Genomic DNA, 17417 nt, shown 5'->3' with positions numbered 1-17417 from the left:
GAATGATTCGTGGCGAACGCATTGTGTCTTGTGCCAGCCTAAGTACCATTGTTCAAAAATTCTTTGTCTAATATGAAAAAATAAAATCAATAAATAAATAGGCCTACTGGTAAGGTGTATTTTTTTGGTGTGAACATTATTTCATTTTGCTTTTTTGTTAGTCGGTTCATAATGTTAGCAAATGATGGGAACACGTTGTTTTGGTGATATTAAAGTCTGAACCAAGTCTTTCTTAGTTTTTTGTCTTCTCAGTCAGAGCATATGAAAGTTCATAAAAAATGGGAACTATTTTTATAAATATTCATGTTTTTTTTTCATTTATTGTGCCTTGTTCAAAACGTGTGCTGTATATTTACAGTGAATTTTACGTTTACTTTTCAGAGTATTGTATTGTATACATTTCAGTTTTATTTGATTTCCCCCCCACAACTATCTGTACTTCTACATTGGAGTACATTTGCCAGAACACTGATACTTGAACTGAAAACATACATTGGTAAATGGAGTCGCTGTTGTTGCACTTTCCTCCATCGTTTTTCCAAAAGTTCCTTATGAGTTGTGTGTCTCTGCTTGGTCGACATTTCTGCAAACAAATGAATAAAAGCGTTTTTTTAAATATATATATATATATATATATACAAGTACGTTTACAAAAGAAATAACTAAACGGCCTAACTAACCATCAAAATTTCATGATTAATTTTATCGAAAGTATGTTTTTTTCGACCCCTCTACTTACCATTGATATGACGTGACTTCGTTCACACAGTGTTTGAAGAGCTGAACTATTTCACTAATAGACTCCTACTGAATGTATCCCCATTGTGCGCCATGTTTCGTCGCGTCGTTTCCATAGAAACAGCACCACTTGGGATTCAGGAATTAGACGCAGCTTCATTTTTTTTTCCCCCTTGGGTGCTTTTGCTCCTCTCCTTTACAGCTCGTAGCGATTCATTAACAGAAAACGTCCCATATAATAAATAATACATCCATCCATTCGAATTATTTTCCCCTACGTGTGTCCTTATCTATCGCTACCCACTCGTTTATTTATTCGTAGGTATTTGTTTCATTTCTGTAAAGCGACTGAGTCAGGACTTAATACTATTAATGTGTGCACAATAACGACATGTTGTTTCGTGTTTGTCATTGCAGTGAGAAAATGTAACTTTCGGTGTTCTTGATGGGTCAGACAATTCTGTCTTTTACACGTTAATAACAGCAGAGGTCGCCAAAGATCTATCTTTTTTTCGTTTATGTATTCACTATTGGCATTAGGTTGGTCCTGTCGCAGTAAATCAAAGTCACTTCTAGGGGGCAGCAGAGTTTATCCAGGCCGTTGCCCCACTATTCTAAACATATCGGGCAGCGAAGAAGAAGGCGCTTCCGTCGCGGACTTGTAGCGAGCTTGCTAGTTGCTAATGCTGGCAAGAAGCGACTCGTTTAAAGGTAATCATGTCAGATTATAAATATAAATGGTGTTTTGTTTTTTTTAACTGAAGACTACATAATGTTTGATCTCGAATCTGCATTAACGCCCGTTACAAAGGGTTGGGGGTGATTTTAACCCACCTAGCGGAGGTCGTGTTAGTTCGGAACGGTGGTCTGCTGTAGTGTCAGGCTTCATTGTTGTGTTTTTAGCAGAGGCCTGACGCTTCTGAATTTATATTTTAATTTGGTCAAACGATGGTCTTATTGCTGAAATAATAATTTTATGCAGTGGTTGTTACCGCGAATTCAGAATAGTTATGTCTCCGCCCAAAGACTTTTACACTAAGACAACTTGTATTTCCTGTGTTTTAAGGATATTATCATCATGAGCTATGCAGAGAAACCAGACGACATAACAAGGGACGAATGGATGGACAAACTCAACAATGTCCACATTCAGAGAGCTGATATGAACAGACTTATTATGAACTATTTGGTGACAGGTGCAGTACTCAAAATTAATTTGCACGAAGCAAGGGATGTGGAAACAAAAAGTAGAGAATATGACACCTGTTTTTTTTCCCCAACAGAGGGGTTCAAGGAGGCGGCAGAAAAGTTCCGAATGGAGTCTGGAATCGAGCCAAGTGTGGACTTGGAATCCCTTGATGAGAGAATAAAGATCAGAGAAATGATCCTGAAGGGACAGATCCAGGATGCCATTGCGCTGATCAACAGTCTGCATCCAGAACTGCTGGATACGAATCGCTACCTTTACTTTCACTTGCAGGTAATTTCATCCATCCATCTGTCATTTTTACAATTTGTCCTCATTCAGGTGAGCTGGATCCTATCCCAGCTGACTTTGGTCAAGAGGCAGGACTGGCTACCAGCCAATTGGGTCTTTGCACATAATCTCCTGTGCTGCCGAATTAAGGGTTGGTCTTTTCTGGTTTTTATAAACCAAACTAACCATCACAGACATACATCGTCTTTGTAAATTCTCCTCCAAAGCATAAAGAAAAACTTTCGAGAAGGACTATAAGTTGCATGCCTCTTCTCACATCTTAAATCTTTGGAATGCAAATGACAAAATAATTTTTGGTTCCTAGATCTCTTTCCCTTTAATTTAATGTCTTGTCATGCATTGCGGCGTATAGAAAAGCAGGTTCTGGGATAGAGCAATATCCGTAATCATGGGTGAGTTAAACATCATTTGGGAAAGCCGTAGTTGCTTAAAACACTGTTGAATTTGGATGATTAAATGCACACTGGAACACAACAATGTTCGTGGTATTCTTTATGTTGCATGAAAAAAATTATGTTGAATGAAATTTTTTTTTAATCTTTTGTCAAACTCATACTTGGCTGATAGGGCTGCAGAATTATGGCCAAAATAATAAGGGTGATTATTTTTATCAATATCGTAGTCATCATTATTAGTCACCATCATTCCTCAAGTTAAGGAAAAATCCTTATTTTAATTGCACTAATTTTCAACAAAAAATATGTAAACAATTTTCAGTGCAAAATGACTCTTTGAATAAGAATCAATGATAAATAATAATAATAAAAAAATAAATGTACCCAAAAACTACTTTACCAAGAGCTGATAAATATGCTGTTACAAAGTATAATCAAGCAAAGCAATTGCAGTTAATGCATAAAATGCAATAACATTAGGCTCTAAGCACCAACTTTTCATTTTAAATTCCCCGTCATCAGTATGGTGAATTGTCTAGGATGGTACGTCTCCGTTGTTCTGTTTGACCATTGGTCAGTCGTGCACTGTCACAAACTGCAAAGAACTCGACAGTTGTGATTTCCTTCTCTATTCCCTCCCGTTTTTTTTTTCATTGCGGTCAGGCCAGCTGAAAAGTTGAAGTCAAAGCAGCCGCTTCAATGATTGTTAATATTGAGACGCCGCCTCTCCACCAACGTGCTGAAAGGGCCAACTTTAAAATAAAAGCTGAATATATTACTACATTGGACATCAATGCTTTTATTTTGAAGTTGGCCACAGAGTGGGGTACCATACGTTCACCCCCTTGTGGCTGGCTGACTAGGTTGCGGGCACTGCTGCAATTAAAAGCACTTCCCATATGTAGCAGTGCCCGCATTTTAAATGTAAAAAAATCACCGACGATCAGGCTCATTTAATCGTGGCAGCCAAAATCACGATCACGCTTAAAATTCGATTAATCGTGCAGCCGTATTGGCTGGTAACACGAGATTATGAATACACCGTGGTCAGAGTTTGACATTTCTTCTTAATTTGTATTTTCCTATGTTTTTTTTTTTTTTTTAATATAACGAATTTATTTTGCGTCATGCTCAACCATTTGCACTCTTACAACATTTTAGTTGTGATAATTTTTAGTGGAGAATATCTTCGCTATTGGACATTTTCAATTTTTTTGTTTATGTTAAGTTTTTTTTATGAGGCTACAATCACTATCAGCTTCGCCACCAACAGGGAGATGGTTTCCCTTTGTGAGGAATGCATCTCAGAGACCAAATTGAGAGGGAGTGACAACCATTGCTAAAGTGAATTGAGGGTTAAATGGAACGGAAGTTGCACTGTTCTCTCCATTGATTGTTATGGGGAATGTGACGTTACTCACTAACAGCTGTTAGAAAACTGCAGTTATCTATTTACATTCGACTTTCGGTTACGGCCGCTGCAGCCTACGCGAGTGATGCCATGCACGTTGTGATGACAATTTTAGCATTCCAGTGCTCTCGCACTGGTCAGTGGACACTTCAATTGTGTTGTTCTCTCTGGACCGCCAGTGTAAAATAAATAAAAAAAATAAAAAGAGCCAATGTAAAGGGTGAGCTGCTCTTCCATATTTTTTAATTATTATTTTACATAAAACAATGGATAATACAATAGTATTATTCATTGTGTTTTATGTTTTAGCTTCAGTCTTTATTATGTACAGCACTTTGCTACAGCCACGCTTGTTTTTTTTAAAAGTGGTCTTTAAGTAGTGTAAAAGTGCCGGAGAGCTACTCATTTTTAGTAACTTTTATTAACATTGCTAATTTCCATAGCACAAGTAAGTGAATGTGCTTGTTTTGCACTTAGCCCACAGTCAAACATGGTAATGCAGGATTCATAATTTGGAAAAAAAAAAAAAAAAAAAAGATACATTCACCAATCATATATACAGGCATGGAAAAAAATATTAGACCACCCTTGTTTCTTCAATTTCTTGTTGATTATAATACCTGGTAGTGGTACCCCTGAAATTGTATTACCTGAAGAGTACAATGAACTGGACAAAAATGCAGCTGATTCCAGAATACTTTGCCTATTTGACATACAGTACTTCAGCTTCGTTGTATTCCCAGTGATTTTGGTTATCATCAAGAAAACCGTGGAAAGTGACTAAATATGAGCTGTTTTTATTTTATTTTATTATTATATTTGTCCAAAATATGTACCTTTTAGTTATACCAGTCTTTAAAAATGAACCAAAAAAATGAAGACACAAGGGCGGTCTAATTTTCTTTTTCCCATGACTGTATAATACAATTGTTTATACCTGTATGTATATTTTAATATTGAAAAAAAGGCATGCCTGTATAGAACTTAAATACAGTAATATTCATCAACAAGCATATACATGCTGTATCTTGACCACCACAAATATAATGTCACATGCTGAAATTGTCCTAGAATTGTTCACCTGTGATTTTGATGGGATGGGAATTTAAATGAGAACATGCCAAATTTTGTAAAGAAAATTCCTCTCATTCAGCAGAGATCGTCACACTTGTTTTTGACCTGCGTTTCCATCTATTTCATTTGTGTTTGCAGCAGCAGCATCTTATTGAGCTCATTCGCTTGAGGGAGACCGAAGCTGCCCTCGAATTTGCCCAGTCTCAGTTAGCAGAGCAGGGGGAGGAGAGCCGAGAATGTCTGACCGAAATGGAGAGGACGCTGGCCCTGCTGGCGTTCGATAACCCTGAAGAGTCACCTTTTGGAGATCTCCTCAATATGATGCAGAGACAAAAGGTAGCATTCAAATGTGAAAGCATAGTTTGCTTTCCATGATTGTAGCTTATGTTTGGTGACCATACAGCAGTGTGTTGAGATATGGGCTTAATTTGTGCCATGACCATGATTGTAACGAGACACCTGAATCTCAAATAATCTTTCCCTATTGAATTGAACGGACATGACATTAATGTCTTAACAAATTTTTTTTTAAATAACAAAAATAACACTGTAATATGGTACTTCATAAAAACATACAGTAATGCTGTCATTAAAAAGAATGAAGAATTAAACCATTTTTGCCACATTTTTTGCTTATACTCAATGGACATTGTGCTGCTCCTTCTGCTGGTGTGCACCTTGGCCATGCGGCAGTATAATATAGACAGATGGATGAAGTGTTTCACAAGTGACTCCGTAAACTAGTAATAATTTCATTTTCATCATTTTTCGCAAAGGATGAATAATTTTTGTCTGTGAGTATTGTTCTATACATTGCTCTACCATTTGTGTTTAAATATCTGTTGCTTAAATGGTTATCTTGTGTAACAACGTGTAATTCTGTGTTTAGTTTGACAGTAAACTTTAGTTGGGCGTAACATTAAACAGCACTTGAAGTGTCTTTTTAAAATAATTGTTCACAGTCTGCCAAGCTGTTGCTTATTGTTAAGTGAGTTGACTTCACTGGCTTCATACACGCATCTAAAATTTTTGCTTGCAAGTCCAAGTGAAAAATTTGGCTAACGACGGCTCGTATCTCTAAAAACTCACAAAGTCGGGTCACTCGTATCTCAAGGCACCACTGTATATTGTAATTAAGTACAGTTGTGCTCACCATTATTTGCACCCCTTCATGTTTTGCATAACCTGCTTCAGAAATAAATGGAAATGTAGCAAACTTATATCATCAGGATCTTTTAATTGGGGGTCCAAAGTAATTTAACAAAGAATTATTTATTTTTTTCAAGTTATGCATAGATCCGAATACAGGATTTTAGCCCTGATATTGGCCTGATTAGCTATCGCAGCCTGTTTCCCAGATCGTGCCCGACATATTTTGTCGGGAACGACAAAACATCTTGTAGCGTGACATAATTCCCGACCAACGATTTGGTCCTACAACGACAAAATTGAGAAGTCTGGCATGTTTTTTGTTGTTGTTTTTTTTATATATCTTGCGTGTACCGTCACAACTCTCCGACAGCGCACCTTGACGTCGACCAATATATCGCATATTGTGACCGGCGCATCGCCTCCCGTGCTTCCTATTGTCACCTTATATTGTCGACGTTGTCAACATTTATTCACGCGCATGAACCAATGTTTACAGGAGCTTGAGAGCATGATTCAACAGGCTATGTAACGTTTTATTGCCTGCTTGCGAGTAGTATCGTAATAAAAGTATGTGAACATACCTCAAGCAATCCTTGAATGTCCTCTCCGCAGCACCGGTGACAACCGCTACACGTTTTTCCTCATTTTGTCTCCCCCCCCCAAAGATTTTCAATTGGATTGACCTCAGGACTCATTGCTGGCCATTTTAAGACAGTCAATGTTTTTCCCTTTTCAACCATTCCTGTGTGCGTTTGGCTGTGTGTTTGGATCTTTGTCTTGCTGGAGGACCCATGATCTTTGCCTCAAATAAAGTTTTCTTTCACTGGTTAAGATAATTTGCTCTAAAATCTCTTGATAATTTCCTTCTTTCATGATACCTGTGATACAGTCAAGGCCCCCAGTACCAGATGTAGAAAAGCAGCCCCACAGCATTATGGATCCTACACCATGCTTGACTGTTGGCAGGGTGTTCTTTTCCTTAAAAGCTTCATTACGCTGCCTGTAAACATACTGTTAATGTGCATTGCCAAAAAGCTTTATTTTTGTTTCATCTGTCCATAAAATGTTGTTTATCGTTTGCTCTTTTGTGTCAAACAAAAGCAAAAGTTATAAATCGAACAATTTTATTTTACTTGATTTATTTTCTTCAGGAGGTATTCCACATTTAGTACTGAAACTACATGGGTATCAATAATGGTGAGCACGGCTGTAAGTACTAGTGTAATATGATGATTGTCCATGATGTATTTGTCTGTTTTTCAGGTGTGGAGCGAAGTGAATCAGTCTGTGCTGGACTATGAAAACCGGGAGTCAACGCCCAAGTTGGCCAAACTCCTGAAGCTGCTGCTGTGGGCTCAAAATGAACTTGACCAAAAGAAAGTGAAGTATCCCAAAATGACAGACCTCAGTAAGGGGACCATTGAGGAGCCAAAATAATGAAAACATCAAATGGACACATTTACGGTTTCTATTTATACCCCAACAAAATGACGTTAGCTCAAACCCCCCCCCCACCCCTTTTGTTACGTTGAACTGGATTAATACTATTTCAAAATGACCTCTTACTCAATGGCACACGCATTATTTTACTTGGTGTTATCATTTAAATATACTGACTGAAATCAGTATTTTTTTTCCATATTTACATGTACGCTAGGTTTTTTTTCTGTCTGTTGGCAGAGAAAGTTGGTATTAGAAGGTGAATAAAGCCTAAATTAGGCTGTCACTCTGTGACCATCAAGGTGTGCTTCCAGTGAAAACGATTGCCTGTGTGTGCATGTCCTCAACAAAAGCTTCCACATGCCAGCAAGCAGACTACACCAGACACAACAAGACACTTATGGATGTTTCAAAATACTTCGTTAACTATAACTTTCCTCTTCATAGCTGAACGTGTGGCAGCGATAAGTACGTGCAGACACAAAGACACATGGATGCTATGTACATGAGTGAAATATAAGATGCCCTTTTGCTCTATCTGCTGTGCTTCTATTTGCTGTTATTTTATTTTGCAATAAATGCAAGTTTTACAGTTTTACCAAAGGTTGGTGTCTTCGATAACCAGGTCAGCGCTACCTCAGTTAAGATGTGCCACAGATTCCCAACCCTTATTGAGCCAAGGCATATATTTTACATTGGAAGAACCTCATGCCCCAAAACCAAACAACACAAAAAAAAGTAATACAGTACACTTCAAGATTGATACACATGTTAACTGTACCTTCTGGCATCTAATGGAATCGCGTTTAATTGTTCTGCAAAACCTTCAGTCTTCTTCTGGTGAAGCCATTTTGCTGATATGTATGTGTGCTTTGGGTCATATTGTTATGCAGCATGATGAAGTTCATCTTCAGCTTTCTAGTAGACGCCCTGAAGGTTATTGTGCCAATACTGACTGCTACTTGGAACAATTTATAATTCCCTCCACCTTGACTAAAATGAGAGTTCCAGGTGAAGAAAAACTGCCCCAAAGCATGATTCTGCCACCACTGTGCTTCACTGTATTATTATTTATTTTGGTCCTGTTCGGCTCTTAGGTCAAGCAGAATGGAGAATCTTTATCCCTTTTATACCGGAACAGTTTTACTGTGTCACAGTGGAGTTTTTAAGCTGCTGCTGTGGTTCCTTCGTACTACAATTGATTTTTTATTGAAAATCAGAGTCGATCAGTCGAACAGAACAAAGTTTCTAGAGGGGAAAGAGAAACGAAGACAAAACAAAAAGCACTAATTGTAAACAGGATGAGAAAAGTAAATCATTACATATCTACAACAATGAAACATTAGATATGAGTGTTGTATGGGGCTGTCGTGTGAAGAGCCCACCCAATCAATCGAGGGGTGGGATCGGGCCCAGGGGTCCACTCGAGAGCAGCCCGGTTGACGGGACATGTCCCACACTGAGGGACCCAGGGCGCTCCGCCGGGCCCGTCGAAGCGACCCAACAGCTGTCCACCCGGAGGAGGCCGCAGGGACCCAATGCCAACCCGGTCTGACACCCACACCCTCCTGACCCCATACCATATGTATATGTGCCCAGATGTGACTAGTGAGAAAAATAGTGAGTGTGTGCTGAGTGATTAAGAGGCATGGCTCCTGCAGGTCGGGCTCATCAGGCAGGACAACCACTAACGAAGATGGCCGCCCCCCTGCAGCACCGACCCTGGGACCACGCCCACAGTCCCCCCAGCACCCCCAATTGTGGGAAGTGGACATCCCCGCCCCCACAAACCAGGCAGGGACAAAATCTCCACAGCAGGCCCTACAGCCCACAGGGGACCAACTGCCCCCCCCCCCCCCCCCCCCCCCACCCCACGAGAAGAGGAAGAGGCGACTGCAGCGGGACTCAAGGAACGGAGAGGAGGAAGCAGGCCTGAGGAGCGACAGGGGGGCTCTACCGCCCCCACCAGCGGCCAGAGCGGGGGACCCAGGCGGGCGTCAGCTGGTACCACCCCAGCACCCACGGAGCATGGGCGAGTCACCATCCCACCATCAATGCTTGTGTCCTCTCACCATGCAAATCTGTCTAAAATGTGAGAGAGGGAGAAAAAAAGGGATAAGTAAAATAAAAACAATAAATAAAAGTAATAAAAAACCACAAGTACATAAATGAAAAAGGAAAAAATGAAGAGAATGACATATAATAATAAAACAACAACCTCGACAACAAAGAATACAGAAGTCAAGACTTTACTTTTACACTTACAAAATAGTCTTGTTATTGTCAGATGGCACACTACCCAGGCAAAGGAATCAAGAGTCTAGATTGAACACGTTGAAAGGTGACCAGCGATTTACATATATAATAGATTTTTTTTGTTCTGCTGATATTTTCTCTAACACAATATATTCTATGATGAGATTTAGCCACTGATTGATGTTAATAGCTTGTTTGTTTTTCCAGTTTAATAGAATTGTCTTCTTAGCGGTAGCTAACACGACGAATAATGATTGTGAATATTCATTAGGGAGGTCGATTATGCTTTAGTCCCTAAGTATCCACAATCTTGGGGATTGTGAAATTCAAAATATAAGACCAAAAGCATTGAATTGGTGTGTATTCCCATATAGCATGAAAATAGGTCTCTGGGATATTTTTGGGGCATTGCGCGCATATATTAGATGGAGAGAAACCCATTTTATGGATAGTGTACTGAGTAAAGTGTGTGCTTCACTGTAGATATGGTGTTCTTTTGGTGATGAGCAGTCTTGTGTTTGCGCCAAGATAGCTAAAATGTTCCACCTTGGTTTCATCAGGCCACGGCACATTTTCCCCATTTTTGGGAAAGTTCATGTTTTTGCAATAGCCAGGCTTTATTTGTATTTTTTTTCTTTTTTCTAACACGAGGCCACCACTGATGGGGTATCGGTAGCATGGTTGTTAGCACTTCTCCTTGGTTCTGAGGTTCAAATGTCACACTTGCAACTCCTCTGTGGAGTTCACATTTTCTTCCTGTACAAAAACCACCATGCATTTTATGGTTGAGTGAAGACTTAAAGCTTACAGTTAGCATTGGCTAAAAAACAATTCCAGATCGATCCTTAATTGTGCTACCAGGATGATGATGTTTGTGTATGTTAAAGAATTTAACCCATTTTCTTAAATTACATGCTCCCAACTCCAGATTACGCCACCACATTTATCCTAGTTGGCGAGTTGCAGAGTAAATATTTATACGTTTTCAAATTTTCATCGCATATGCGTATGTTTTTCTTCTTCAATTTCCCTGTTGTGGGTCCAATAATGGTTATTTTAGTTGGATATTGTCAAGCTGTTGTCAACAAGTCCAGTGAAAAATCAATTAAAATAGCCTTACTTAAATTTAAACTACTGTTAAACAGGACACTGTTTGTTAACTGACTCATGTTGCTGAATAGGTACACTATGTAATTTAACAAATATGCCTGACTAACAGGATAACATCTACTTAGTACAATGAATATGAAGGTTCAATGGAACATTTCTCATTTTTGTGGTTACATGGGAAGTCTCAAAGGCCTATTATGGTAATATTGCCACATATGTGCTATTGTAGTTCTTAATCCTGTGTGATAAATTGTTTCCTCCACCTGCATCTGCTGGAACTGGGTAAACCGGAATTTTGACATAGCTGCTGGGTGTGTTTAGGGAACAAAAGACATAGCCAGCACATGAGCTAAGATTCCACCCCGCAGCTGCATTTCTTGCATGAAGCCGCCGTGCAAAATTAGATTTTAGAGCAAGTGGAAATAACACTGATACTTAATTTAATTCGAGATTTGGATTAGGTCGGTCGTGGATGTACACCAGGAATTGTGTAGCCGTGGAATCACTTCCTGTTTGAGCGCCCTCTATCGAGCACACAAAGAGGTGCAGAGGTTAAAAAAAAAAACTGACACGTGGATTTCTCGTCAGTGAGGCGTCAAGAAAAACAGAGTTCTTCGCTCAGTTTCCGGTCGACCGTACGCTTTTTTTTTTTTTTTTTTTACTCTTCACGGCGAGGTATGTGTCTCCGAACGCCGAAACTGCGCCGCGTCTTCTTCCTTCCTGATCTGCCGGGAAGAAATTAAAGCAAACAGTCGAGGCTGCCGCTAAAATCACAAGGCAGTGTTGAATGGCAGTGATTCAAAAACATGGCAAGAACTATGGTCCAGATTTGGTTTGTCACAAGGAGAACCATCCGGCCGACAAGATTGGAGTCCCTGGATGTCACAAGAAGTGGGCCGAACACAACAACAACAACTGGCCAAGGTAACGTTTACAATCGTGCTAAAGACATTGAGGCACATTTTAGTGCTGATTGTTGACCTTATGACGAGCAACCCATCAAGCTAGCTTCCAATGTTTCCTTGTCGTGAAATAAAACAAATAAACGCCGTGACAACTATTCAATATGTAACTAAATGGCATGCAATATAACTTAAAATGCTGTTGAGTTGTTAACCTTTTGCTGCTGTGGACTGTAGTTATTTGAGTTAGGAGGTAGCGCTAGCTTACTTATTGTGCCCCCTCTGTACAGTATGTGAAAATAAATATTGCGGTCAAGCCAGCCTCCACTCGTAAAGTAGCAGTCAACCAGCAGCCCCTAATTTTGTTCATACTTGGCATTACGGTAATAAGTCGGCAACTCGCGGCGAAATCCACCTTCAAAATAAAAGCTTCCCAATAATACGGACGTCAGTGCTCTTCGGTTAAGGAATGCAACCAGCAAAGTTAATTTGAATCTTGAGATACATTAAAAATGTACTTTATTTGATATCTTAGGAAAAAGAAATGGTAATGGACTGCACTTATATAGCGCTTTATCTACATCATCACGGTGCCCAAAGCGCTTTACAAAGCCTCACATTCACACACACATTCATAAACCAATGGGCGACTCCTGCCATGCGAGGCGCTGCCAGGCCCACTGGGAGCAAATTAGGCTTCAGTGTCTTGCCCAAGGACACTTCGACATGCGTAGCAGGGATTCGAACCTGTTCTACCTACTCAGCCAAAGCCACCCCAACATAATCCCATTGGTATCGCAAAACAAGCCCAGATTTGTGTGACAGACGACCAAGGACTCCACTAAAAGAGGTTTGATGAAGATCTGATATTGTATTTTAAAATAAAAGTCTCTGAAAACTGCATATTTTGCTGTTATTACCCCTGACTGAAAAAATCTGTTAAAAGAAATCTATGAGCTATCGCAACACCGGTTCAGTACTGGGGGACACTACACCACCTCATGTCTCCAACAAAAGTGGTCACACCCAAATTTGATGTGGCATTTCAAAATAAAAGTCCCCTGAAATTGGTATATTCCGATGTCACTACCACTGATTTAAAACATTCATTAAAAATATTCTATGAGATATCGCAAGACCAGTCCAGTTTTGGGGAAACTACACCACCCCGGGTCTCCAACAAAAGAGGTCCCATCCAAATCTGATGTGGCATTTCAAAATAAAAAATTCCTGAAATTGGTATATTCTACTGTTACTATCACTTATTTCAAATATTCATTTAAAAAAATCTATGAGATATCGCAACACCATCTCCAGTTCTGGGGGACAGTACACCACCCCAGGTCTCCAACAAAAGAGGTCTCATCCAAATCTGATGTGGCATTTCAAAATAAAAATTCCCTGAAATTGATATATTCTACTGTCACTACCTCTGATTTAAAATATTCATTACAAATATTCTGAGATATCACGACACCAGTCCAGTTCTGGGGGACACTACACCACCCCAGGCCTCCAGCAAAAGAGGTCCCCACCAAATCTGATGTGGCATTTCAAAATAAAAGTCCCATGAAATTAGTATGTTTCACTGTCATGAACATGGATTTAAAAAAATTCATTAAAAAAAATCTGTGACATATCGCACCAGTCCATTTCAAGGGGACACTCCACCACCCCAGGTCTCCAACAGAAGCAGTCCCATCCAAATCTGATGTGGCATTTCAAAATAAAAGTCCTCTGTAATTGGTATATTTCACTGTCATGAACACGGATTTAAAAAATTCATTCAAAAAAATCTGTGAGATATCGCAACACCAGTCCAGTTCTGGGGGACACTACACCACCCCAGGTCTCCAACAAAAGAGGTCCCATCCAAATCTTATGTGGCATTTCAAAATAAAAGTAACCTGAAATTGGTATATTTCACTGTCTTGAACATTGATTTAAAAAAAAATCATTAAAAAAGATCTGTGAGATATCAAAACACCAGTCCAGTTCTGGGGGATACTACACCACCGCAGGTCTCCAACAAAAGAGATCCCATCCAAATCTGATGTGGCATTTCAAAATAAAAGTCCCCTATAATTGGTATATTTTGCTGTCACTACCACTGATTTAAAATCTTCATTAAAAAAAAAAATCTATAAGATATCACAACACCAGTTCAGTTTTGGGGGACACTACCCCTCACCAGGTTTCCAACAAAAGAGGTCCCATCCAAATCTGATGTGGCATTTCAAAATACAAATTTCCTGTAATTGGTATAGTCTACTGTTACTATCACTTATTTCAAATATTCATTAAAAAAACTTTTAGAGATATCGCAACACCATCTCCAGTTCTGGGGGACAGTACACCACCCCAGGTCTCCAACAAAAGAGGTCCCATTCAAATCTGATGTGGCATTTCAAAATAAAAATTCTCTGAAATTGATATATTCTACTGTCACTACCTCTGATTTAAAATATTCATTAAAAATATTGTATGAGATATCACGACACCAGTCCAGTTCTGGGGGACACTCCACCTCCCCAGGTTTCCAACAAAAGAGGTCCCATCCAAATCTGATGTGGCATTTCAAAATACAAATTCCCTGAAATTGGTATATTTCACTGTCACTACCACTGACTTAAAATATTCATTTAAAAAAATCTACGAGATATCGCAACACCAGTCTAGTTCTGGGGGACACTACACCACCCCAGGTCTCCAACAAAAGAGGTCTCATCCAAATCTGATGTGGCATTTCAAAATAAAAGTCCCCTGAAATATGCATATTTCACTGTTACTACCACTGAATTAAAACATTCATTTAAAAAAATCTATGAGCTATCGCAACAACAGTCCAGTTCTGGCGGACACTGCACCACACCAGGGCTCTAACAAAAGTGGTCCCACCCAAATCTGATGTGGCATAAAAAAACAAAAGTCTCCTTAAATTGGTATATTTTACTGTCACTACCACTGATTTAAAACATTAATTTAAAAAAATTACTATATCACAACACCAGTCCAGTTCTGGGGGACACTACACCACACCAGGTCTCCACCAAAAGAGGTTTTATCAAGATTTAAAAAAAAAAAAAAAAACAACTTTCTTTTAACTATTTAAAATATACTGTTTTACTTCCAGTTACTGATGGTGTCGTGGTTCATTCGCCTGACTTCAATGCAGCCAGCGTGGGTTTGGTTCCCACTCAGTGATGGTCTCTACAGTATATGTGCCCTGTGACTGACTGCCGACCAGCTCAGGGTTTTTTCTGTCTTTTGCCGGAACTCAGTAGGGTTAGGCTCCAACACCCCGCGACTCAACTGGATAAGTGCTGTTGAAATGGATGGATCCATGCATGTCTTCCTTCCAGTGTCAGACTGGCATGAGAAATTACTTCAGTGGTTAAAGTGTTAATGTTAATACCCCAAAAATCATATTTAATGATAAAACAATCTGGGGTTTTTAAAGATTGCAGATATACTACATCAAATGGTGATGGCATTAATGTAGTAGCATCCTGTGATTGTCTCCTACATGTATGAAGGGTAAAGGTATTGCGATATGAACAGAATTATTTCCAATTATTTCTTAAAAGAAGGAGCATTGACAGATTTTCTTAATGAATGTTTTAAATCAGTGGCATTGACAGTCAAATATGCATATTTCATCCATCCATCCATCCATTTTCTGAGCCGCTTCTCCTCACTAGGGTCGCGGGCGTGCTGGAGCCTATCCCAGCTGTCATCGGGCAGGAGGCGGGGTACACCCTGAACTGGTTGCCAGCCAATCGCAGGGCACATAGAAACAAACAACCATTCGCACTCACAATCATGCCTACGGGCAATTTAGAGTCTCCAATTAATGCATGTTTTTGGGATGTGGGAGGAAACCGGAGTGCCCGGAGAAAACCCATGCAGGCACAGGGAGAACATGCAAACTCCACACAGGCGGGGACGGGGATTGAACCACGCACCTCAGAACTGTGAGGCTGACGTTCTCACCAGTCGTCCAACCGTGCCGCCCATGCATATTTCAGGGGACTTTAATTTTGAAATGCCACATCGGATTTGGCCCCTCCTTGAGCTGTCACCTTATCGTGGTGGAGGGGTTTGTGTGTCCCAATGATCCTAGGAGCCAAGTTGTCTGGGGCTTTATGCAAACAGGTCTTAGGTGACGGACCAGACAAAGCACAGTTCCAAAAACCCCTATGATGACAAACAATTCAGGAAGATGTTTTCCCTTGCCCGGACGTGGGTCACCTCTGGAGCCATGCCTGGAGTTGGCGCTCGAAGCCGAGCGCCTGGTGGCCGGGCCTGCACCCATGCAGAGCCCAAAAGTGTAACGGGGGTCACCCTTCCCATGGGCTCACCACCTGTGGGAGGGGCCATAGGGGTTGGGTGCAGTGTGAGCTGGGTAGTGGCCCAAGGCAGGGACCTTGGCGATCCAATCCCCGGCTACAGAAACTGTCTCTAGGGACGTGGAATGTCACCTCTCTGGCAGGGAAGGAGCCCAAGCTGGTATGCGAGGTCGAGAAGTTCCGTCTAGATATAGTCGGCCTCGCATCCACACACGGCTTGGGCTCCACACACGGCTTGGGCTCTTTGCTCATGTTCCGGGGGAGGCGGGGAAAATCGAGTCAGAGTGGACCATGTTCCACGCCTACATTGCTGAGGTGGCCGATCAGAGCTGTGGCCGTAAGGTGGTCGTTGCCTGTCATGACGGCAATCCCCGAACCCATTGGTGGACACCAACGGTGAGGGATGCCGTCTAGCTGAAGAAGGAGTCCTATCTGGCCTTTTTGGCCTGTGGAACTCCTGATGCAGCTGATGGGTACCGGCTGGCCAAGTGGAATGCAGCTTTGGTGGTCGTTGAAGCAAAAACTCTGGGCATGGGAAGAGTTCGGTGAGGCAATGGAGAAAGACTTCCGGATGGCTTTGAGGAAATTCTGGTTCACCATCCGGCGTCTCAGAAGAGGGAAGCGGCACACCATCAATACTGTGTATAGTGGGGATGGGGCGCTGCTGACCTTGTGAGTTGGTGGGGAGAATACTTCGAAGACCTCCTCAATTCCACCGACACACTTTCCCGTGAGGAAGCAGAGTCTGGGTTCTCTGAGGCGGGCTCTCCTATCTCTGGGGTTGAGGTCACCGAGGTGGTGAAAAAGCTCATCGGTGGCAAGGCCCCGGGGGTGGATGAGATTCGCCCGGAGTTCCTAAAGGCTCTGGATGTTGTGGGGCTGTCCTCGTTGACACACCTCTGCAACATCGCGTGGTCATCGAGGACAGTGCCTCTGGATTGGCTGACTGGGGTGGTGGTCCCCCTTTTTAAGAAGGGGGACCCGAGGGTGTGTTCCAACTATAGCTCCTCAGCCTCCCTGGTGAGGGGTGCTGGAGAGGAGGGTTTGTCGTGAAGTCAAATCTCAGATTCAGGAGGAGCAGTGTGGTTTTCG

At 41.1% G+C, this 17417-nt stretch overlaps 2 protein-coding genes across 2 annotated transcripts in view; both read left to right on the top strand.

The window, feature by feature from the left end:
- Positions 1-1359: 1359 nt before the first annotated feature.
- LOC133399129 (glucose-induced degradation protein 8-B homolog) lies at positions 1360-8311 on the top strand. The gene is made up of 5 exons (XM_061670329.1): positions 1360-1449; positions 1805-1934; positions 2022-2218; positions 5255-5452; positions 7532-8311. Exons 2-5 carry the CDS (start codon positions 1817-1819, stop codon positions 7703-7705), a joined length of 687 nt encoding a protein of 228 aa, XP_061526313.1. The 5' UTR covers positions 1360-1449; positions 1805-1816; the 3' UTR covers positions 7706-8311.
- A 3288-nt stretch (positions 8312-11599) lies between these two features.
- Positions 11600-17417, top strand: part of slc17a9b (solute carrier family 17 member 9b) — a 33458-nt gene continuing 27640 nt past the window's right edge. Inside the window, exon 1 of the mRNA XM_061698326.1 lies at positions 11600-11998. Within this exon, the coding sequence (XP_061554310.1) occupies positions 11862-11998 (137 nt within the window). The 5' untranslated portion in view covers positions 11600-11861. The remainder of the gene's footprint in view (positions 11999-17417) is intronic.

Source organism: Phycodurus eques, chromosome 1 (assembly GCF_024500275.1).
Source record: "Phycodurus eques isolate BA_2022a chromosome 1, UOR_Pequ_1.1, whole genome shotgun sequence".
Taxonomy (NCBI): Eukaryota; Metazoa; Chordata; class Actinopteri; order Syngnathiformes; family Syngnathidae; genus Phycodurus; species Phycodurus eques.
Note: the sequence above shows the minus strand (reverse complement) of the source record. Positions and strands in the feature narration are given on the sequence as shown.